At 36.5% G+C, this 24,050-nt stretch overlaps 1 protein-coding gene across 1 annotated transcript; it reads left to right on the top strand.

Annotated features, from left to right (window-relative positions):
• The first annotated feature begins 1,973 nt into the window (after positions 1–1,973).
• Positions 1,974–7,687, top strand: LOC145004892 (uncharacterized). The gene is made up of 6 exons (XM_078963915.1): positions 1,974–3,210; positions 3,311–3,582; positions 4,532–4,667; positions 4,769–4,914; positions 6,022–6,145; positions 7,113–7,687. The coding sequence occupies exons 1-6, from the start codon at positions 2,103–2,105 to the stop codon at positions 7,427–7,429; spliced, it is 2,103 nt and encodes a 700-aa protein (XP_078820041.1). The 5' UTR covers positions 1,974–2,102; the 3' UTR covers positions 7,430–7,687.
• The last annotated feature ends 16,363 nt before the right edge of the window (positions 7,688–24,050 follow it).

The raw sequence follows: 24,050 nt of genomic DNA on the forward strand, positions 1-24,050 counted from the left end.
ACATATTTAATTAGGTTTAATGCTAATTAAGCCTGGAAGATTTCACGTTTTGAGGTTTATTTTTGACGTGTTTGGGGTTTTGACATATTTAATTAGGTTTAATGCTATTTAGTTCTATTTATTAATAATTTTGAAAGGGTAGTTTAGTACAATCACCTTTTATTTTGATTTTTAAATATATTTTTTGGTATTAAATTGATTAATACCTCATTAAATTATAAGATTGGATATAAATGTGATTTTAATAGGTTACGAAGGATATATACGTAATTATGAATTTTGAAAGGATATAGACGTAATTCTTAATGTTTACAAGGACATATGTGAAATTTTTCCTTAAGTGAAAACCTACTCGTAATATTTTAACGAGCACTTCAAGTTCGAGCTCTTTTATAAGACAAATCCAGCCTTCATGTGGGTTTCTAGAAATTTTTTTACATGGATTGGTTAAAACAATGGCAATACTAAAAATGTGATCCAAATGGATTGTTTGACATTGTAATTAGAGACAATTATAATAACACTTTAATAGGATTGATCGTATCATTCATTATTTTCTAGCATCTTGACGGTTGTTTATTAAATCTTGCTTGCTTAATAAGGTGGAAACTATAATGTAGATGTAGTTCTGCATGTTTATATCACTAACCTATGATACATAAATTATTAAGATTAATATTCTTCACTAAATATAAAAAGACCGTAAATTTTATCACCAATGACAACCATACCTATTTATTTTCTCCTAAGGCAATATTATGAATCCAATCAAATAGAAAAAAATATTAATTCATCTTCTATTAAAAGAAATAAACGTGAGTCTATATGTCACAAAAGTTGTTTTCAAGTTTCAAATTTACTATATAAATATGACTTCTTTTTTTTTTTTTTTTTTTTTTTTTTTTTGCAGATTTATAGGAAATCATTAGTCAATATACGGAATGATTTATTGCAATTTAATTTAAATGATAAAAATAGAATATTGAATTTAGAAGGAAAGTAATGATTTATTGCCATTTAATTTAAATGATAAAAATAGAATATTGAATTTAGAAGGAAATCAAGTCAACGAGAATAACAAAAAAATGATAATGTTGTGAAATTAATGAAAATGTAACATATGGTACATTTATTAGTATAGATTAACATATAAGTTTGATTATTTGGAATAAAAAACAAGGCATTGTGGTTATTAAATAAAGGAATCTGGATGATAGGTATGCTACTCAGCTAGTGATTAAAGAGTGTTTGGATTTTTCTTACTTTAAAACTATTTTTGGACAAAAGTATTTATTGATTTACAGCGGTAACAAAATGTGTTTTTAAAAAAATGTTTGATTAGATTTCATAGTGATAAAAACCAATAGATTAATAAATAAAAAAATGTTTGACTTAATATTTTTTTTGAAACTATTATAGTTAAAAAAAAAACTAAAGAAAGTGTAAAAAAACCAAATTTTATATAATTTTAAAATTTTATTTTGAAGCTAATAATTTTTATTTATTGATTTTTTAAAAAAACCAATAAATCCTTTTTGAGTTAACAAACACTTTCTTAGTGTGTGTGTATATATATATATATATATATATATATATATATATATATATATATATATATATATATATATATATATATATATATATATATATATATATATATATATATATATATATATATATATATATATATATATATTATGAGTAAGGTACAAAAATGATCCTTGTGGTATATTACATTCTTTATTTTTTATCCAAGGGTAAATTAGTCATCAAAAAAATAACTCGTTAAAAGTTAGATTTAAAATATATAAGATTTAAAAACCATAAGGACCAGTGGTGTAATGCTGTCTAACATTATTATTAGGTTGTCACTTTTTCATAAACCAAGGGACTATTCGTGAAAATTTGTCTAAATTCATTGAAAAATGACTAAATTGTGGTTTCCAAGTCATATACCGTTCTTATGACATTTATGAATTTGGTTGGTATATACGATTGCGAAAGGCTGGAACATAGGAGGAATTTATCTTCTCATCTCCACGAAGACTCTTATCATTTTGTAACTTGTAAGTCCGCTCTTTCGTCATTTATTGACCATAATCATGTCATTTGCTACCGACGGTGGCAGGGAACCTGAACCCTCTACCTCCGCCCCTGCTTCCGCCTCCTCCTCCGCCTCCACCTCTACCTCCATCTCCACCTCCGTTGAATGGTCACAGCCATGCCGTAACTTCGAATTTCCTGAAATTCTATTAGCAACAGAAAACTTTGACGAATCATTAGTAATTGGGCGTGGGGGTTTTGGGAAAGTTTACAGAGGTAAAATTATCAATGGATCAAGTGTTGTCGTTGCTGCAATTAAACGGTTGGATTCCATGTCCAATCAAGGCGCAGCAGAATTCTGGGCAGAAGTCCATATGCTATTCAAATTACGTCACTGTCACCTTGTCTCTTTGATTGGTTACTGTAATCATGGGAAAGAGATGATCCTTGTGTACGAATATATGCCTCATGGAACACTCGAAGATCATCTCCACAAACTTTCTACTCCTCTTTCATGGGTTCAGCGACTCAAGATCTGCATAGGTGCAGCTCGTGGGTTGGACTACCTCCACACTGGTACAGGTATTGGGTTGGGTGTTATACATCGCGATGTCAAGAGCTCAAATATATTGTTACATGAGACATGGGCAGCTAAAATTTCGGATTTTGGGTTGTCTAGAATCGGTCCAACTAATCAGCCATCCACTTACGTGAACACTCTTGTTAAAGGAACTTTTGGGTATCTTGATCCCAACTATTTTACAACCGGAAGGCTTACCAGGAAGTCTGATGTGTATTCTTTTGGGGTTGTATTGTTGGAGGTTCTGTGTAGGAAGCGTGCAGTGGATAAAAGTCTTGATGAGGAGCAATGGGGTTTAGTGGGATGGGCTCAAGAGTATATCAAGGAGGAAAAACTGAAGCATATAGTTGATTCTGATATAAGGGATCAAATATCCACAAAATGTTTGAAAGAGTTTATTGGAATTACAGAGAGATGTTTGCTCAGTAATCCAAAGCAGCGACCTATGATGACTGAGGTTGTGTTCAGTCTTGATTGTGCTCTCACCTTACAAGAGAAAACCAATACTTCTTTACAGGCTGCAGGCAAAACAATATTCAGTAGAATGGTTGATATGCTTCCGTTTCCATCCAGTGGGGAGAACTCTGGTATTTCAAGCTCCTCATGAAACAGTATCCACAAAGTCTTTAAGTTTGTTCATATAAGTTATATATAAAATTTAAACATGTTTTTATGAATCTATTTCAGTGCATAGTGATCCAAAGCTATCAAGTAATAACAATGGGGATATGTTTTCGGACGTTCCTAATTCAAGTTTGAAAGTATTCAAGTTTGCTGATTTAAAAAAAGCTACAAGCAACTTTCGTGATGATTTGGTGTTGGGCCAGGGAGCTTTTGGAAAGGTGTTGTTAGGTTGGATTGACAAGAAAACATTTGTTCCTTCAAGATATGGTGTTGGGATTCCCGTTGCTATTAAAAGGCGCAGTGCATCAAGCATTCGCGGAAATTCTGAATGGCTAGTAAGTATCATAATTGCACATAAACTTATATCTATAATCAAGACAACGAATCCTTTCACATTAAGTCTACTTCTGTAGACAGTTTTGATGGAGTTTCAGGGTAAATTATCTCCGTGATTTATTTCTAATAGTAGCACAGTGTTCTGGAGTATGGAGAGAAAAGAAAGGGTAAACTCTGTTTTTGCACGTTTTTGAAGCCTAACAAATTTTCAATCATACGCTTCATATTTAATAGATTGTAGTTTAGATGAGGCATTGAGGCTTAGTTTGGTAGTTAAAAAAGGTTATAAAAAAATTCACTTTCCTTTCTCTTCTTCAATTCATTCCACATTTGGAAGGAAATTTTGAAGCTCAGTTCCTTTTCCTTCTCTCCAATAATACTCTAGAATAATACTTTTTTTTTTTTTTCTCTTGTTTCATTCCATATGATTTCCTTTTGCTCCTAAAGACCAACTCTAGATCATATAAGAAAAGGAAATAATACCACTTGAATTAATCTAAATAAAATGATTATGTTCATTGGATAAATACTAAAAATAGCAGCATGCTTTCACTTTATCTGTGTATTCTAACATCTTACTTTCATTTCTCCCTATCAAAATATTGTACTTTGAAAACTCTACCAATTATAGCAATTTCATCCAAAGAAAAAGAATTTTTTTTGGGTAGATTTTTCAAAGTACAATGTCCTAAAAAATGAAGACTAAAAGTACAATGCTTCAATTGGGTAGATTTTCAAAGTATATAATGGAAAGAAAATCAAAGTCGAATGGTATAATGCACAGATAAATGGAAGTTTGTAGATGTTTCTGCCACTAACCCCTTATTTTCATTATCTGTGTACTATTTTGTGAATGTAAACGAGTCTGTTTTCTCATAGAACATTACTAGAAATTTCGATTTGTAAAATCTCTTTGTTGAACATAACTAAATCATGTTTTGATTTCAGTCAGAGGTACGCTTCTTAGGATGCTTGGCTCATTCCAATATTATTAGTCTCTTGGGGTACTGCAATCATGAACAAGAATACTTACTTGTTTATGAGTACATGCAAAACCGAAGTTTGGATCGCTTTTTGTACACAAGTAAACTATACGTGAATATCTCTAAAACTGAATTTTTTATTTTTACTCTAAAGAATGAATTATTTCAATTAATGAAGGTGACATGAATAATAATTTTGCAGGTGCACATGTTAGAGCTCAACCGCTATCATGGAAAACACGTCTTATCATACTGATAGGAGTTGCCCGTGGTCTCACTTATGTTCATTCGTCAAAAGATGAAATCATACACCGTAATGTTGAATGTTCTAGTATATTGTTGGATCAAGTATGTTTTTAGCTATTAATAATTTACAATTTTGTTCAAAAGCTTTCTATACTTATCATCTCTATATGCCATTGAAAATAGGGTTATATGCAGCAAATTAAAACATATATCCATTAAGTTGTTTATTATAGCGCCCTACTTTAATTTTTGCGAGAATTTCATATATACCCTTCTTAAACATTAAAATATCATATTTTCCCAACTTAACTTCTTAATATCATACTTACCCTATATAAACCTTCAAAATATCATATTTGCCCAAATCTATTTTTACAATGTTTTTAATAGTTTATGACCAGTTTTTATATCTTAGAATTATTATAATAATAAAAAAAAAGTATATATATATATATATATATATATATATATATATATATATATATATATTATGCCAACGTCTATAATAATGAAACATATACTTTTAAATTGTTGGAATGTCGCTTTCTTGCCGCTTCATCTTTAGCCCTCTCCATGAAATATATGCATTGATTACTTAACTTTTGTTGTTGTTGAATGTTGTCATGTTTTAGATGGAGGATATTTTAGATATTACCATTGATATTTTGATGTTTAAGAAGAACATATATTATATTTTTGATATATATATATATATATATATATATATATATATATATATATATATATATATATATATATATATATATATGTTGATGTTTAAAAAGGGCACATACGATATTTTGAATTTTATGAAGGGAAAATATGAATTTAGAAATTAAATTGGGAAAATGTGATATTTTGATGTTTTAAGGGTATATATGAAATTCTACCTTGATTTTTTGTTCTTATTACAACAATGTCTATTGAAAAATCTACCCAATTATACAAATGTCATCGAGATACAAAGAAATTTTCAATGTTATAGTTAAGTAGATTTTTTAAACTATAGGTGCTAATAAGGAAAAAAGTAAAAATACAATGCTCTAATCAGTAGCCTTTTCAAAAAAAACGAAAAAACTGAAATTGCAATGTTGTAATAGAAATAAATAAAAGGAAGATGCCATAATACACATATAAATGAAAATACATTACTATTTTTGCATTTAACCCTTAAAAGTAATCATTTATATTTACTCTACCTTATTCCAGGCTTTTAATGCAAAACTAGGAGGTTTTGGGTTGGCAAGATCTGGCCCTGAAAGCGGGAAAACACATGTTAGTACACGTGTTGTGGGCAACAGTGGTGTTCTAGCCCCAGAGTATATAGCAACCGGTAAGTTGACATATACTGAAGTCATTAAATACAGGATCCGATCGATAAATTTCTAATTGTCTTCTATTTTTAGGATTACATCTACAGTGATCAAATTTATTGTGATAAAAGGCTGCTATTTATTTCTTTTTTCCGTTGTTTCTTAAGTAGTCCTTTTGTTTCTTTATATTAGTGAATCCTAATATTTCCGCTTTTTTTAAATGAACCGTAAGTAGGTTCAAGTGTAAACCATATTAAAAGCTGTTTAGTTAGCAATATTATATTTTTCATCATAATTGCTAATAGATATGGCCTTGTATATCATACCTCTAATTAACTTTGGTACAACTCAATGCAAAAAGTAGTAACAGACTTGCATTTATTTGTGTCTTATAGCATCCTCCTTTCATATCTTTCTATTACAATATTCAGTTTATGTTTTTTTTTTCTCCAGAAAATAGACCCATTTATAGCATTGTACTTCCTGTTTTTTCTTTATTAGGACATTCGACTTGAAAAATCTACCCGTGGTTATGGTAGTTAAAACTGCTTTGTATATGGCTGATGTTTTTATAACCGGGTAAAGTTTTTAAAGTACATTGCTTCCATTTATTTGTTTATTAAATCATCTTACTTTAAACTGCACAATTATAGCAATGTCATCCAAAAATACAAAGCAATTTTCACTCCTATAACTGGGTAGATTACTCAAAATACAATGTCCTAATAAGAAAAAAAAAAATTGGAGGCACAATGCTATAGTTCGGTAGATTTTCCATAGTACAATGTCTTAATAAGAAAAATAAACTGAAAATAGAAATGTGCAATAAAAAGAATTGAAAGTAGGGTTCTATAATAAACAAATAATTGGAAGTTCGTTGCATTTAGCAATTTCTCATCTACTATAATTGGGTAGATCTTTCAACGAGTTTGTGTAAATACACTTCAATGATGATGATTGGTTGATAACATTTTGAAAATCTTGCAGGACATCTTAGTGTGAAATGTGACATCTACAGTTTTGGAGTAGTGTTGTTAGAAACATTAACAGGATTAAAGGCTAACGCCATCATGGGTCGTTATGAGACACAAAATTTGGCAGAATGGGTGAGTCTAATCCTAGAAAAAACAAGAAAGTTAAAGTTAATAATTGATCCATCTCTTGACCATAATTACCCTAAAGAAGGTGCTTTCGCTTTGCTTACACTAGCATCAAAATGTTTTGCAAACAAACCTAAGGATAGGCCATCAAGTAAAGAAGCTTTGCTGAATTTGGAACAAATATATACTGCTAACGAGTATTGAAAGATGGATGAAATCTTGATGATTTCTTATTATTTAATCAATTTACCAGTTGCTATCTCTTCGTTAGTGGGCCCTATATGTTACATGTGTGGTTCTATAAAGCTAGCTTCTAGAAGAATGTTGAATATCGAAATGTAGAATAGGGTACTCCCATTCATTCATAAATCATGTTGCATGTTTGTAAGTTCTCTCAAAGGCAAATAGTCAAGAGAATTAAAGAGACGTACACTCAAAGTGAATACTCGGATCATTACTTTTTATGAATTATTCAAGTATAAATTGTTGGGGGTCAGCACCGTGATTGTAATCAATTACTAGACAAGTCACATACAATAATACCTACTAAAGTACTTCAGTTTATAAACAAAATAACAAAATGCAGGGAGCATTATGTGAAATATAGGCTGTGAAGTGTAAAACCATAGATTTCCAAAGAAATTATTTAATTAGTGACGGAAATTGTGTGGTTCAAAGCAAGTAATTCTTTTGTATGAGCGGAGCTAATTGATAATTTTTTTTTTGAGTAAATTATAGAAATGGTCGTGTGGTTGATCCAAAGTTTTCATATTATACTCGCAAGAAGTATTTGTCCCTTAGATCATCCTCTAACCCAATTATATTTTTTACCCCCAAAAAATAAAGTAAAAAAATAAAATAAATAATGTTTCAAACTAGTATATTACATTCTCATAATTACATAAAATTTTATACATCCCTTCTACTACTAATTAGTTTTTAACAAATATATATTTTAATTAGTTTTTAACAAATATATATTTTTATCTTTTTCCTGTTACAACAATATTATAAACTAGGTTATCATAATTATAACAAAATAAATTCATCATATATAATGAATTTTAACTAATTATTAATTTGCACGTTGAATATGTATTTATTTTTTATATGTAACATCCATAAAATCATGCTAAATTTAAAATTTTAAAACATTTAAAAACCAACATTTATTACAAATTTGTTTTCAAAATAGTCTATATATCAGAATCTCCCAGAAACAAAGTCATAAAAAATGAGGAGCTGTACGATCATGTCTTTGCCTTCCCGAGATCATCTGAGGTACCTAAAACCAAACTGAAGTTGTAAGCCCAAAGCTTAGTGAGTTCCCCTAAAATACCTATACACATAACCATATACATATAATCACAAACATCATACTATGAGTCCAGTCAACCATCGGGTTGGAATACCCCAGACCCTCAATCATCAGGTTGGAATGCCAACATATTATGAGTCCAGTAATCCTTGGGATAGAATACCCCAAGCCCACAACCATTGGGTTGGAATGCTCATATACTATGAGTCTAATCATCCTTAGGATGGAATACTCACGACCCATAACTATCGGGTAGGGATGCCCAGGTCTATTGGATTTTGCACAAAGCAGATAAGCCTCAACCACCAATCACACATGTGCACATATAACAGATAATCACATAACAATCAATAGACAAACAAACTGATATAATGGATCGTAGCAATCATAATAACATCCTATCTACCAGGATACTGATCTAATAGATCATACTAGCATAACGTATCAGGATAACAATCCAGAGGGCCTACTTCTCATGTAACATCCTATCTACCAGGATACTGATCTAACTGATCATACTAGCATAACGGATCGTCGAGTCCTTTCAGTTCTTTCTCAATTAAGATGCGTTTAAGCCACCCCAAAGCTCCATATTGCAAATCTAAGCTCCTAGGGCCTACTTCCCATGTAAAGTTGCAAACTTTATGTGTATGGAAGGTGCTAAAGGTCAAAATCAAGCTAAAGAAGAGTTTATAGGTAAGGAAAGGCCTTTATCTTGCTAAAGACTAAAGCTTTATGGCTATAGGGATCAAGATGAGCCTAGATCTGAAGTTGCAACTTTAGATCTGGCCCAACACCCAAAATGAATCACTACCATGCTAAAAATGGTTCTATTCTCAAGCATGGGGGGGATCTAGCCAAAAGAAAGTCAAGGTAACAACTTGTTACCTTCAAATGATGCTAAGATGGAGTATACTTCAGATCCACAACTTTTCCTTGCTCCAAACTCCTTGGCCTTCAAGCTTTTCTCACCAAGATTCACCATCTAAGCTTAACAACACACAAATATGGAGATTGAATACATTTTAGGGTTTCTGATCTCAAGGGAGGCTAAGGGATCCGCCAACTCCAACTTGTCGAGTTGGGTCCTCCAACCTGCCGAGTTGGTCACTTAAAATCCACGACCAAATTTTCTCCAACTCGTCGAGTAGACCTTTCAACATAAGTAAAAGACTAAAAAAGTTTATACCTAAGAGTTGGGGTGTTACATTATATGAGTTCGATACATAAATATTAGACTTTATATTTGTGATTAATTAATATAATTTAAAATATAACAGGATATTACAAATATTAAATATTACATTTAATATAACCAATAGATAAAAATAAACTACAAAAGTACAAAATAAAAAAGAGACTAAAATCTACGTGTAAAGTCAAGCCTTAGAATATGATGATGTAAAACAATCATGTTTGTTCTTATCAGCATCAACGTCTCCTCATCGCTAACGTGAAGCTATGTATACAAGGCATGTCAACGTGATGTTTATATTAAATGTAATCTAATGTATACATAAATAGACATATAGTTAGTTAATATATCCAATATCTTAGGGTTATCAGGTATAGTATATTATTTACATAAATTAGGTGATATCCATGATTTGTAGGGATTGACATCGTATTGCTTTAGTATATGTATTAGGGTTCATATGAGTATTGATCATCGAACCTTAAAGCTTTGTGCTCGTTCTCTTGGTGAGAACATTTTTCTTAGTAATTTTTTTTTGTGTTACTTCTCCGTTTTCTTTGATTAATCCTTACTGTTAATCAACATAAATCAAGGGAACCCACAACTGGTATCATAGCAGGTTACTTTGATCGATTAACACTGTCTTCATCATCATCATCATCATCATCATCATCATCATCATCATCATCTTCTTCTTCTTCTTCTTCTTCAAATCTGTAACGCCCGTGTTTCTGGACCAAAGCATAAATGATGATGTAATAGTCTAGGTCAACCTTTGTAACTCGTTTTCAAATAATAAAAAGGAATTATGTGGATTATGTGCTTATTTACTTTTTTTTTTATGATTTAATAAATTAAGGATAAAAATAAGCGTCAAAAATAAATATTAGATAGTCTCAATATCTAAGAATGAAGTTGTAGTGGTTTAAACAAGGATTTCAGAGATGTAAAGAATACCAAAATCCGAGTTATAACGAAGAAGTTATGACATATTGAACTTTTGCGACAGAACCGGCACAATGTTGTGTGACGTAAAAAGTGAATTTACGATAAAGTGTTTTTAGCCTTAGCGTGCATAAAAAGAATGTCCAAATCTGACATCATATGAGGAAGTTATGAATTTCTAAGATTTGGCACAAAAGTATGCAGCCCGAAACTTGTATTTTAGATCGAGTGTTTTTTAGCCTAAACAACCTAAACAAGAATCGAATATCTTGTTGGTAGTAGTTCACCGGTAAAAGACAGATGAAAACGGATGTCGGATGATGAAGTTATGAATTTTAATGGACTTTTCCTGTCCCGTCTTGTTAAAAATATAACTTTAAAAATGAAGTCAAAGTTAGCCAACGGAGTCTAAATGAAAGTTGTAGAGCACGGTCATACCTACACGTGGATATAAAGAACGTCAAAAACAGAGTTCGTATGTGAAAGTTATGAATTTTTGAAGTTTTGGGCACAAACTTCGAGGCTGGAAGAACGCCCAGCGTACCAAGTGGTACGCTTAACATAGAGATATATGCCCAACGTACTTCAAATGTACGCCCAACACACTAGAATCGATGGACACTTATCATACAAGTGTGACACGTCCGAGGCACAAGAACCGAACCAATGCCACGTTGCCTGGTATGCCACGTGTACTAGGCTTACGCCCATTGTACAAGGCCACAAAGCGTACGCCCTGCGTACCTAGATTATGCCCCACGTAATACTGAGTTTCAGCCACTATAAATAGAAACCAAGGGCTTACGGATTTTGTTTACAATTTCTAGTCTTTTACACCCTCTTTCATCACTCAAACTCTCCTAACACCCCTTGAAGTCCCGGTAACATCCCTAATACCCGAAGCAAGTCCTGAAGCCCCAAAGATCCCAAGAAAAAGAGTTTTTGAGCTGAAACTCTGCCCACGTGAAGCCTGGTTTTTGGGAAAACATCCCGGTTTCATAAAAAACGGTCGTTTTAAAGAAACGAAATGTTGCTCGCTTATTGTTAATCAAGTGAGTGTGTAGTCACTTTCACCGTACACATAGATATGAAATATTTTATATAAAATACATGCTATGTGTAATTATATTGTTTGTTTATTTGAGATGGGTGTTGAATGAACGTTTTATACAGGTTTTAAAATGATTTAAACTGTAAATGTATTTTTATCTACAAATATGTTGGGTATAACATGGGTAGATGAAATAGTTGGTTTGTGTTAAAATGATGTCAGGCGTCGATATTATTATTGTTTCAATCATTTAATAGAGTATAGATGACGACCACAAACTTTTCTAGACAGTCCAGTGGAAGGCTAGCAGGCTCACAACCTATAGGTGTTTGTGAACTTAGTGTTCAATGGTATACTCGGTCCCCCACATGGTTGCCTTATTTGACATAAATTGTTGAGGAATCCCCTAAAGCAGTGTTGTCAACCTGATGAAAATCCTTAGGCTAGGTCCCTTGTGATAGGTGTTTAGGGACGTAAAGTGAGGATAACAGGAACAGGTAATCAGGGTTATTGTTGGTTGATGAAATTAATAAATTTACTTATTTGTGGGTTGAAAACCCTATATGCTCATTAGACTCCCAAGTCTGACCCACTCACCTTTTATATTACAGGCAGTGCACCCAGAGCATAATTTGGAGGTTGAAGAGGGATTTCTGGATTATAAGTCAGTAGTTGTAAATAATTGTTGTAAAGCTTATAATATACAGTTTATGCTTTTGGTCTGTATCAAAATATAACATCCCGAGGTTTTGTTATATAATGAAAATATATTTCTTTAAGAAATGTTTTGATAAAATTTTATTATATTTTGTTTTGGGAACAAATTCCTCAACATCTTTTGGAAGATTACTCTGATTTTGTTTTAAAAGCATAAATTAAATCGGTTTTTTTTGGCCGAGAAATTTTGGGATGTCACAGTTGGTATCAGAGCAGTAATTTAAGCGAATTAAGAATTTGCAAGATTTCTAGATTTAAACTTAGAATGCTACGTGATGATTGTGAGATGAGTGTCTACCATATTTTCGACACGAGCACTAGTATATTTTAGGAAAGATGCCTAAAATGCTTTTATGTGCTAAATGCTATATGTTTGCAATATATATTCCATTAATTGTTCAGATCTATTGTATGTTGCCGATCGGATCTGGAAACCTTATGTGTTTAGGATTCTAAGCGTACGACTATGATATTAGAACTAGCATCTAACGTATCAGAGTAATAAGGATAATTTAATATCTATCATGAATGAAGATCTAAATTCGCCTTATTTGATGTATAGATCAAAATGGCAAAAACCCGAAGTGGAGCTGGAAATGCAAACACAAATCAGCAACCTCAACCCCAAGTGGTGGAACATGTGCCTATAGTAGAAGCTGCACCCGAGTCAATAACAATGGACGGAGTACAAACGATGATCCAGATGATGTTGGATCACCAAATGGAGGAGACAAGGAATTTACTTCAACGGAACCAAGAGGAACCTTCAATGCTTGTCGAACAACCAGAACTAAATGACATACAATTAGAGGAAGGAAATTATAGTAGACCTGTTGATCAAACTGAATCGATTGTAGTTAGGAGGAATAACCCAGAGAGGGAAATTAACAATGATGGGCGTATGTATAAGAATTTATTGGGTGCCAAACCACCATGTCTTTCTAGAAGCCCAAAACCTGTTGAGATTATGGACTGGATCTCCGAGATGAAGTTGGTATTTGAAAACTACAACTGTAGCAACAAGTAGAAACCTGTTTTTGCGTTCAGGCAACTGAAGACTGGAGTTTTAAGCTGGTGGAAGTTATTGGCAGACACGATGCACATGGAGAAGCCCTGAAAATGTCTTGGGAAATGTTCTTGGAGCAGTTAAAGATGCAGTACTACTCAGAGATAGATTTGATAGATCTAAACAATGAATTTCAGAACTTGAAGAAAGGGAAAATGAGCATAGACGACTATGCTATTGCGTTTACCGAAAAGATGAAATTATTTCCATACTTAATGCCAACTGAAATCTCAAAACTTGAGAGGTTCGCAAATGGACTGCCAGCCGACTTTGGCCCAACGGTCAAGATGGCAGCTACTCTAAAGACAACAGTCCAAGCAGCTAAAAATGTGGAAACCCAATTAAAAGAAAAGGGTCAGGAGACGACAGAGGTTGGTGAGAAAAGGAAGTTCGATGGATCTTCAAGATCCAACAGAAAAGTAAATTCTCGAAGTCTGGTTCGTGAGGAGGAGGAGCCGAAGCAAAGTGGTGTGAGAAGTGCAAGAAGAAGCACTTTGGGAAATGTGATGATGAGGTTACTTGTTTTAAATATGGAAAGCCAGGGTACTACATGAGTAAGTGCACAACCAACAAAAGGGTGTGCTATGGATGTCGCGAAGAAGGGCACATTTTGAAGGACTGCCTGAAGAAGAAGGATGTACCAAAGCCTAATCTCCCACCAAATCCAAAAGCTAGAGCTTTCTAGATGACATTAGAAGCCACAAAAGATGCAACGAATGTCGCTTCATGTGACAACCCGAAATTTTCATTTGTACGAACATCATCTATTCAATAGAAGCTAGTCCAATTTCTGTAAATTTCAGACTTGTTCGAACAAGTTTGTGTACATTAGGGTTTACGTTTCTGGACATATCTGGAGAATGAATGCTCCTATGATCGTGAAACTTGAATACTGTAAGTTTCACAATATTATAGTCCGACTCCAGGAATAAAAATATTTTCTGTCAAAATATTCCAGGACTATAAATAGTTTTCAGAACTAAATTAGTTCATTATTTACAATTCCAACTAGAGAAAAGCCAATTCTCTCTGACGGATCTTCGGGTTTTTATCCCGGATTGTGAGTCTGCTTTCCTAAACATGTTTTAATGCTTCCTATATGCCTTATAACATCATTTAATGTCCAAAATCAACAAGATTAGAGGAGTTTACGGCCAAAGAACACCTAGGCCGTAAACCCCTTTCAAATGGGCAAACAAGCCCTATCTTGCCTCCTTGAGCTTTGAGACTTTAACCACTAGTTCTTGTGCTTGTTTTGGACATAAAAACACTTCCAAATGAAAGAGTTTTAGGAGTTTACAGCCAAGGAAAGGATCTTGGGCCGTAAACCCCCTTTTCTTGTGTAAAAATCATTCCAAGCACACCTAAGGCCTTAAGACAAATTACCTTGCATACTTGGGACTAGAATGGAGAGTAGAACACATCAAAACAACTCCTTGAAAAGAGTTTACGGCCAATGAACATATCTTGGGCCGTAAACTCCAAGTGATGCCCTAAATGTGTGCATCTTATCCCCATAAGCCTTAGATAAATTCATGGAAGCCATCCTTGATGTTTAAAAGCCTCAAATCAATTTAATTCCAAGAGTTTACGACCGTAAACTCTAGGGTGAATGCCTTTAGGCCGTAAACTCCCATATGGAGTGTTCTAGAGCCTTAAACTACTTCATGTGTTATTCCAACAAAGCTAGGAGTGAGCTAGGACCAAGATAGCACCATAAAACACCCAAAACCAACCTTTGAGGAGTTCACGGCCATAAACCCATGAGTTTACGGCCGTAAACTCCAAGATGTGGGATTTGTTGGGTGGTAAACTCCTATACAAGGCCATTTGATGTTTCAAACCCTTTTGCCTTGTCCCGTAACAACTTAGATGCAACCATTTGAACCTTAAACACTCATAAGAGTGCTTACATGTTCCTAATTGTATTAACTTACTTTGTTAAGTTATTATGTGGCTAATTAGTTATATATATGCTTATTATATGATAACTAGGCTCGTACGTGTGAACAAGTCTCCGTTTGACACTTAGCACGGTACCCGATACCTCAATTCAAGCGACTCACCATATGTGAGTTCATACCCCTTGAATCAACCTTTGAAATGATTTTAAATGTTTTAAACACTTTATGGGGGGGGGGGGGATACAAGTCAAATACTTATAGTTATTGCTTCAATCACATGTGATTTCCCTTAATCACATGTGATTAATAACTAGGAAAACAACGATTTTTACCAATGTTCAAACTGTTTATCAAACTGTTTCACTTCAAACGTTTTACAAACTCTTTTTACTTATCAAATGCTTTTATTAAACTTTGTTCTACTTCTTATAAATTGCATGCCCATATACGTATAGATGTATAAATAATGTTTAAAAGGCTTAGGAAAGCCACCTATCCTATTTCCTTTTCCTCGATTTGGATGTGGTCTGGTGGAGCTTCGGGTGACCATCCGAAAGTCGTTTCAACATTAGTTATATATAATATATACATGTATAGACATAAAAGTACTTCCATACTCATATTTATCAGTACATCAATAGTTAGTTACCATCGGGGTAACACAGTACAATACATATACATATACTAGAAACAATACATATACAATGATACTAGAAACAATACATATACAATGATACTAGAAACAATACATATACAATGATACTAGAAACAATACATATACATATACTAGAAACAATACATATACAATGATGCTAGAAACAATACATATACATATACTAGAACGAGAAACAGTACGTATACATGAATACTTTATTATGGTGATTTAAATCGGAGTATGACTTAACTGTCATGGCTCGAGTTGTAGCCAGAATTCTCTTGAAGGGAGAGCGTTGAGTTTGCATATAGATCTATACTGGATTGACAATCCTACACCTTGCTGCTAGCTACAGCCGGACCTGCAGGTCTGCGGGTGCCAAACGTCATTCCGTTATTACGACCATTCATTTGTCGTTGTTACTAGTCGATAGTATGGTGCAATTTATCACATAATGCCTTAATATAAATCCGGTTTAAGGTAGTTAGTACCGCAGTAGTTCTTAAAACACAAAGGCTACAGTACTACATTAATTTACCCATTACATATTTTAGTGATAACCTCACTTACACGTTTATGTACAAACTATATTTTGATAAATGATAGTTACATTTGGGAAATTACACACTTTTACATCAAGCGAACATACAAAACAGTTAAGCCTTGGTAGAAGGCTTCTTTAATAGAAAATATAGGTTTTTCTGAGAGATTCAAACTTTTACAAACGATTGCAAACTTTTACATACATTTTACAAACTTATACTTGATACAGATTCAAACATTTTTGAAGAACAACTTCTGAAACTAAAATACTTATGAACTCACCAGCTTAATGCTGATAAACTCTTTTAAAATAACTTGTATTCTCAGGTCGTCAGTAGACAGGTACCGAGACCAGCTTTTGAGAAGATGGAGCGCATTCAAGACTCATCTTATTATTTTGATATACATTATTTTTGGTGTCTATAATGTACAAAACACGCTTGTATTAAAATTATATATATTTAATGCAATGGATGATGTTGTTTGCTTATTTACATTTACTGTGTTGTGATACTTACATGACGTCCTCCGCCCCAGAACGTTTCCGCCGTTCTTGGTTTTGGGGTGTGACAGATTGGTATCAGAGCATTGTTTATAGTGAATCAAGTATATCAACCCATAAAAGATATACTAAACTATAAACCCATTTGGGATTAAAACACTCTGACCAAGTGTCTATACTTAAAATACTAAAATATTTAATTAAGTATACTAGTCTACATTCATACTAAAACCAGTGTCACAACGAAAAGAACAAAAGTATTACGATTGTTAAGTATCACAGGTAAGCTCGGGGATATATGGTCAGCCCTGGGAATGGCATAGCCTGATCAACTATGCTGGTCCGAGGAGTGATTAGCATATGCCCTAGAATGGTTGTGATGTGTTAACAAGTCTAAAAACTTACCAACAATACCACAAGAAGATTCAATAGAACTTAAACTTAAAATACTATAGGTGTATTTTGTACTACCAACTACTTGTATACTATATCTTTATACCTCTCTTCTCGCGTAGATTTAGATGGCTGGATTCCATCACGGCGACCCGTACGTTCCAAATGAAGGTAACGCAGGATGGCTCGAAGCAGAGTCTGACGATGAACACCCAATTCCATTGGATGATCATCAAGCTGAAGGCTTCTCAGATGGATCAGACTCTGAGCCAGAAGTCAACAACCTACCTCTAGTAGGTCAAGCCCCGAACAACAACCCTCGACCAGCTTTTCTAGGTCCCACTCCCTTGTGGGTAGATAACTTGAATCGCTGGAGTGACGAACAGGGTCAACCCTTACCATACTTTGGGGACCGAACCTTTTACAACGTCAGCGATGGTGGCTCTGCTGACCGAGCTCTACCTGTCCTTATCCATAGGATATCTCGTAATGTCGAGCAAGGTCGAGCAGCCATCGACCGAGTCGTGGAGATTGATGCCAACTCTGGTGTCAACACAGTCCGCATTCGCCGTCTCGAAGAAGATATGGAACGGACCCGGAGAACCAATGAAACTCTGCAGCAACGTCTGGTTTCCTCTCAAGCTGAGGTCATGGAACTTCGAGCTCGTCAAAGAGCTCATGAACGACACCTTCAAGAGGTGGTACGTCAAATGAGAGACCTCAGGGTTCTCCCGAGGAATACTCATCGCCGTTAGATGATGTCTAGTACATCATTATCTTTTGGGTTAAGGATTAGTCTTTTAACATTTGTGCTCTAAGTAGCACTTATCTGTAAAATATTCCTAACTTTCAGTACTCTAACTAGGAATCTAGGAATTGTCAAATTTTCTGTATGGTATGATGTAAGACCTACTGTTAGGTCAATTTTCATTGAACTCGTTACATCAGTAATACCAGTATTATTTGACAACTACCTACTTTGTGGGATAAATCTTTGCATTTGGGTTTTCTTACACATCATTCTGGTTATGAACACAAACACTCATTCAATTGTTGGGCTATGGTTAGTTAGTCCATGTGTCATTCGCACATTTCTTACAAATTGATTCTTACCACTTTTCTCATCTTTATAAACTTATAGTTGAAAGATGCCTCCTCGTAAATCTCCCAGGGCTAGGAATAATCCTGTGCCTCCACCGCCTCCTCCACCTGCAGTCATCGATACTGCCGCTCTGAACGCTGCCGTAGCTGCAGCAGTGGCAACTGCCATGGCTCAGTATCACTCATCGGATGCTAGCAGAGGTGGAACCCCGGTTAACTCCATTCCGGTGGAAACTCCTGTGCGCTCGAGAGAGTGCTCTTACAAGGATTTCACCAACTGTAAGCCGAAACCCTTCCATGGGACCGGCGGAGTCATTGCCCTTTCGCAATGGTTCGAGAAGACTGAATCAGTCTTCGAAATCTGTTCTTGCCCTGCTGCGTGCAAAGTCAAATATGCCGCATGCACCTTCGAAGGGAAGGCACTGACGTGGTGGAACAGCCACGTTAAATCTCTAACTCTCGTCGTGGCCAACGACATAGGATGGGATACGATGAAAGACCTCATGATTGAGGAATACTGCCCGAGGGGCGAGATCCAAAAACTGGAACAGGAGCTTTGGAGCCTGACCATGAAGGGCACCAACATTATCGCTTACACTGCCCGGTTTAGCGAACTGGTGCCCTCTGCCCGAATATGGTTCCCACTGAAGGGAAGAAGATTGAAAGGTACATATGGGGGCTAGTTCCTCCGTATCAGGGGAATGTCTTAGCATCCAACCCCGCTACCTTCGACAGTGCCAAGCGACTGGCACAGCGACTCATTGACCATGGTGTCAAAACCCCTACAACCACAACAACCCTAGCCATCTCAGAACCATCCAAACCCAGTGACACCAAGCGGAAGTTCTGGGATGACAAGAAGAGGCAGCGAGCTGCCAAGAAGCAGCAAACTGTGGCTGTACATGCCGCAGTAACCCCTGCTGCTACTGCACCGATGAAGCAGTATGCTGGAAGTTTGCCGAAGTGCAACAAATGCAACTTCCACCACAACGGCCCCTGCCGTGAAATGCAGTGTTCTAACTGCAACAGGAAAGGACACACCGTCCGTTTCTGTAAATTTCCGACGCAACCAATCACGCAAGTCCCTGGCTCTGGCGCGAGCCCAACTTGTTATGGATGTGGCGAAACAGGCCACTATAAGAGGGACTGCCCTAAAGCGAGGAATACTGGAGGAGCAGGGAGGGTACTAGCTATAGGCCACAGGGAAGCAGTCGCTGACCCGACAGTGGTGACTGGTACATTCCTCCTCGATAACTCCTATGCATGCATTCTGTTCGATAGTGGAGCGGAGCGAAGCTTCGTAAACCACAAAATTGCTCGCATGCTTAAACCACAACCACACGCACTTAAAGAACAATTCACAGTAGAAATGGCTAACGGCAAAACAGAAAACACCAGTAGCATATACTTAGGGTGTATCCTAACCCTAGATAACCATTCATTCCCAATCGACCTCATGCCGGTCTCAATAAAAAGTTTCGACGTCATCATCGGCATGGATTGGTTGAGTCTACATCGCGCCGACATCATGTGCTTCGAGAAAGCAATCCGACTAAACCTTCCGTCTAACGAAACTCTTATAGTCTACGGCGACAAACCTGGTGCGAGTCTTCGCATTATATCAAGTATTCAAGCACAGAAATATCTGCGCAAAGAATACCACGCATTCCTTGCTCACGTCGTCGACACGAACCTCGAAACGAAAGAACTCAAGAACATTCCAGTAGTGAGCGACTTTCCCGACATTTTCCCAGAAGAACTACCTGGATTACCTCCGCAACGACAGGTCGAATTTCGTATCGACTTAGTCCCAGGAGCTACCCCAGTAGCCAAGTCTCCCTACCGATTAGCACCAGCAGAGATGCAGGAATTATCTGGTCAACTTAACGAACTACTCAGCAAGGGCTTCATAAGACCAAGCTTCTCACCTTGGGGAGCACCGGTCTTGTTTGTTAAGAAGAAAGACGGATCATTCCGTATGTGTATCGACTACAGGGAACTCAACAAACTGACGGTCAAAAATCGTTACCCTCTACCTCGCATAGACGATTTATTTGACCAACTGCAAGGGGCGAACTATTTTTCTAAAATTGATCTAAGATCCGGATATCACCAGTTACGAGTGCTAGAGGAGGATGTTCCAAAGACAGCCTTCCGAACTCGTTACGGACACTACGAGTTCGTGGTGATGCCATTCGGATTGACCAATGCGCCAGCAGTTTTCATGGACCTGATGAACAGAGTATGCCGACCTTACTTGGATCAGTTCGTCATCGTTTTCATTGACGACATCCTGATCTACTCCCGAAGTAAGGAAGAGCATGGCGATCACCTCCGACTAGTTTTAGGAACTTTACGAACGGAGAAACTTTATGCGAAGTTCTCGAAATGTCAATTTTGGATCCGAAGAGTTGAATTCTTAGGACACGTGGTAAGCGAAGAGGGAATCCACGTGGACCCCTCCAAAATTAAAGCCATTGAGAACTGGTCAGCACCGAAAACGCCGACAGAAATTCGTCAATTTCTAGGTCTTGCTGGCTACTACCGCAGATTCATTCAGAACTTCTCCCGAATAGCGAAACCTCTTACAACCCTGACCCAGAAAGGCGTGGCCTTTGACTGGGAAGAGAAACAAGAGAGAGCATTCCAAACGCTCAAACGAGCCTTGTGCACCGCGCCAATACTATCTCTCCCCAAAGGGATAGAAGACTTTGTAGTCTATTGCGATGCATCGAACCAAGGGCTCGGGTGTGTTCTGATGCAACGAGGTAAGGTCATCGCCTACGCCTCCCGACAGTTGAAGACACACGAAGTTAACTATACGACACACGATCTTGAACTGGGAGCAGTAGTGTTTGCTCTGAAGATCTGGAGACATTACTTGTATGGAACGAAGAGCACTATCTTTACCGACCACAAGAGTCTACAACACATATTCGATCAGAAGGAGCTCAACATGAGGCAATGACGGTGGGTCGAGCTACTCAGTGATTACGAATGCGATATTCGTTATCATCCGGGTAAAGCCAACGTAGTAGCAGACGCCCTGAGTCGGAAAGAATATTCTGGTCGCAAGGTCAAGTCACTATCAATAACCATCCATTCACACTTGTCTAACCAAATTCAGGCGGCCCAACTTGAAGCCATGAAACCTGAAAATGTGACGGGGGAATCCCTTAGAGGAATGGACAAGAACTTAGAAGCCAAGGGTGACGGAGCCTTATACTTCATGAATCGGATTTGGACACCGAAACACGGTGGTTTCCGAGACCTAGTCATGACCGAGGCGCACAACACTCGGTATTCCGTCCACCCAGGTTCAGATAAGATGTATCTGGATCTTAAAAAGCTATACTGGTGGCCTAATATGAAAGCAGAGATTGCTATCTTCGTAAGTAAATGCCTTACTTGCGCAAAGGTAAAGGTCAAATACCAGAAGCCCTCTGGTTTACTGCAACAACCAGAAATTCCAGAATGGAAGTGGGAGCGGATCACTATGGATTTCATAACCAAGTTGCCCAAGACAACGGGTGGACTTGATACCATATGGGTCATCGTTGATAGATTGACCAAGTCTGCACATTTCCTACCTATCAAAGAAACTGACAAAATGGAGAAACTTATGAGAACATACATTAGGGAAGTCGTACGATTACATGGTGTACCTATATCCATTATCTCCGATCGAGATAGTAGGTTCACCTCATGATTTTGGCAATCACTACAACATTCCCTAGGAACAAGGCTGGACATGAGCACAGCCTACCATCCACAGACTGATGGATAGAGTGAGAGAACAATCCAGACTTTAGAAGATATGTTGCGTGCTTGTGTAATTGACTTTGGAAAAGCATGGGATACTCATTTACCCCTCGTAGAATTTTCCTACAACAACAGTTATCACACGAGCATAAAAGCAGCACCATTTGAAGCTCTCTACGGCCGAAAGTGCAGATCCCCTCTGTGCTGGGCTGAGGTGGGTGATACCCAATTAGTGAGAGGGCAAGCTTCCGACAGTACTCTCACTGGTCCGGAAATCATTCGGGAAACGACAGAGAAGATCGTTCAGATTCGTGAACGATTGAAAGCCTCTAGAGACCGACAAAAGAGCTACGCTGATAAACGCAGAAAACCTTTGGAATTTCAGGTGGGAGACCGAGTCCTTCTCAAAGTCTCACCCTGGAAGGGCTTGATACGCTTCGGTAAGCGTGGGAAGCTTAATCCTAGGTACATAGGGCCTTTCGAGATTCTCGCAAGAGTCAGCCCCGTAGCTTACAAACTTGATCTACCCGACACGCTTCGTAACGTACATTCTACATTCCACGTATCCAACTTGAAAAAGTGTCTGTCCGACGAGACTCTCGTAATTCCACTCGACGAAATCGAGATCAACGAGAGCCTCAACTTCGTGGAAGAACCTGTAGAGATCATGGACCGTGAGGTCAAGCAGATGAAGCAAAGCCGTATCCCTATCGTGAAGGTTCTCTGGAACGCCAAGCGAGGACCAGAATTCACTTGGGAACGCGAGGATCAGATGACACTGAAACATCCTCATCTCTTCGCTTAGTTATTTGTAACTTATTATTTGCTTAAATTCTAATTTCGGGACGAAATTCCTTCTAACGGGGGAATGATGTGACAACCCGAAATTTTCATTTGTACGAACATCATCTATTCAATAGAAGCTAGTCCAATTTCTGTAAATTTCAGACTTGTCCGAACAAGTTTGTGTACATTAGGGTTTACGTTTCTGGACATATCTGGAGAATGAATGCTCCTATGATCGTGAAACTTGAATACTGTAAGTTTCACAATATTATAGTCCGACTCCAGGAATAAAAATATTTTCTGTCAAAATATTCCAGGACTATAAATAGTTTTCAGAACTAAATTAGTTCATTATTTACAATTCCAACTAGAGAAAAGCCAATTCTCTCTGACGGATCTTCGGGTTTTTATCCCGGATTGTGAGTCTGCTTTCCTAAACATGTTTTAATGCTTCCTATATGCCTTATAACATCATTTAATGTCCAAAATCAACAAGATTAGAGGAGTTTACGGCCAAAGAACACCTAGGCCGTAAACCCCTTTCAAATGGGCAAACAAGCCCTATCTTGCCTCCTTGAGCTTTGAGACTTTAACCACTAGTTCTTGTGCTTGTTTTGGACATAAAAACACTTCCAAATGAAAGAGTTTTAGGAGTTTACGGCCAAGGAAAGGATCTTGGGCCGTAAACCCCCTTTTCTTGTGTAAAAATCATTCCAAGCACACCTAAGGCCTTAAGACAAATTACCTTGCATACTTGGGACTAGAATGGAGAGTAGAACACATCAAAACAACTCCTTGAAAAGAGTTTACGGCCAATGAACATATCTTGGGCCGTAAACTCCAAGTGATGCCCTAAATGTGTGCATCTTATCCCCATAAGCCTTAGA

Source organism: Lactuca saligna, chromosome 7, assembly GCF_052625555.1.
Source record: "Lactuca saligna cultivar CGN05327 chromosome 7, ASM5262555v1, whole genome shotgun sequence".
In the NCBI taxonomy this organism is placed as follows: domain Eukaryota; kingdom Viridiplantae; phylum Streptophyta; class Magnoliopsida; order Asterales; family Asteraceae; genus Lactuca; species Lactuca saligna.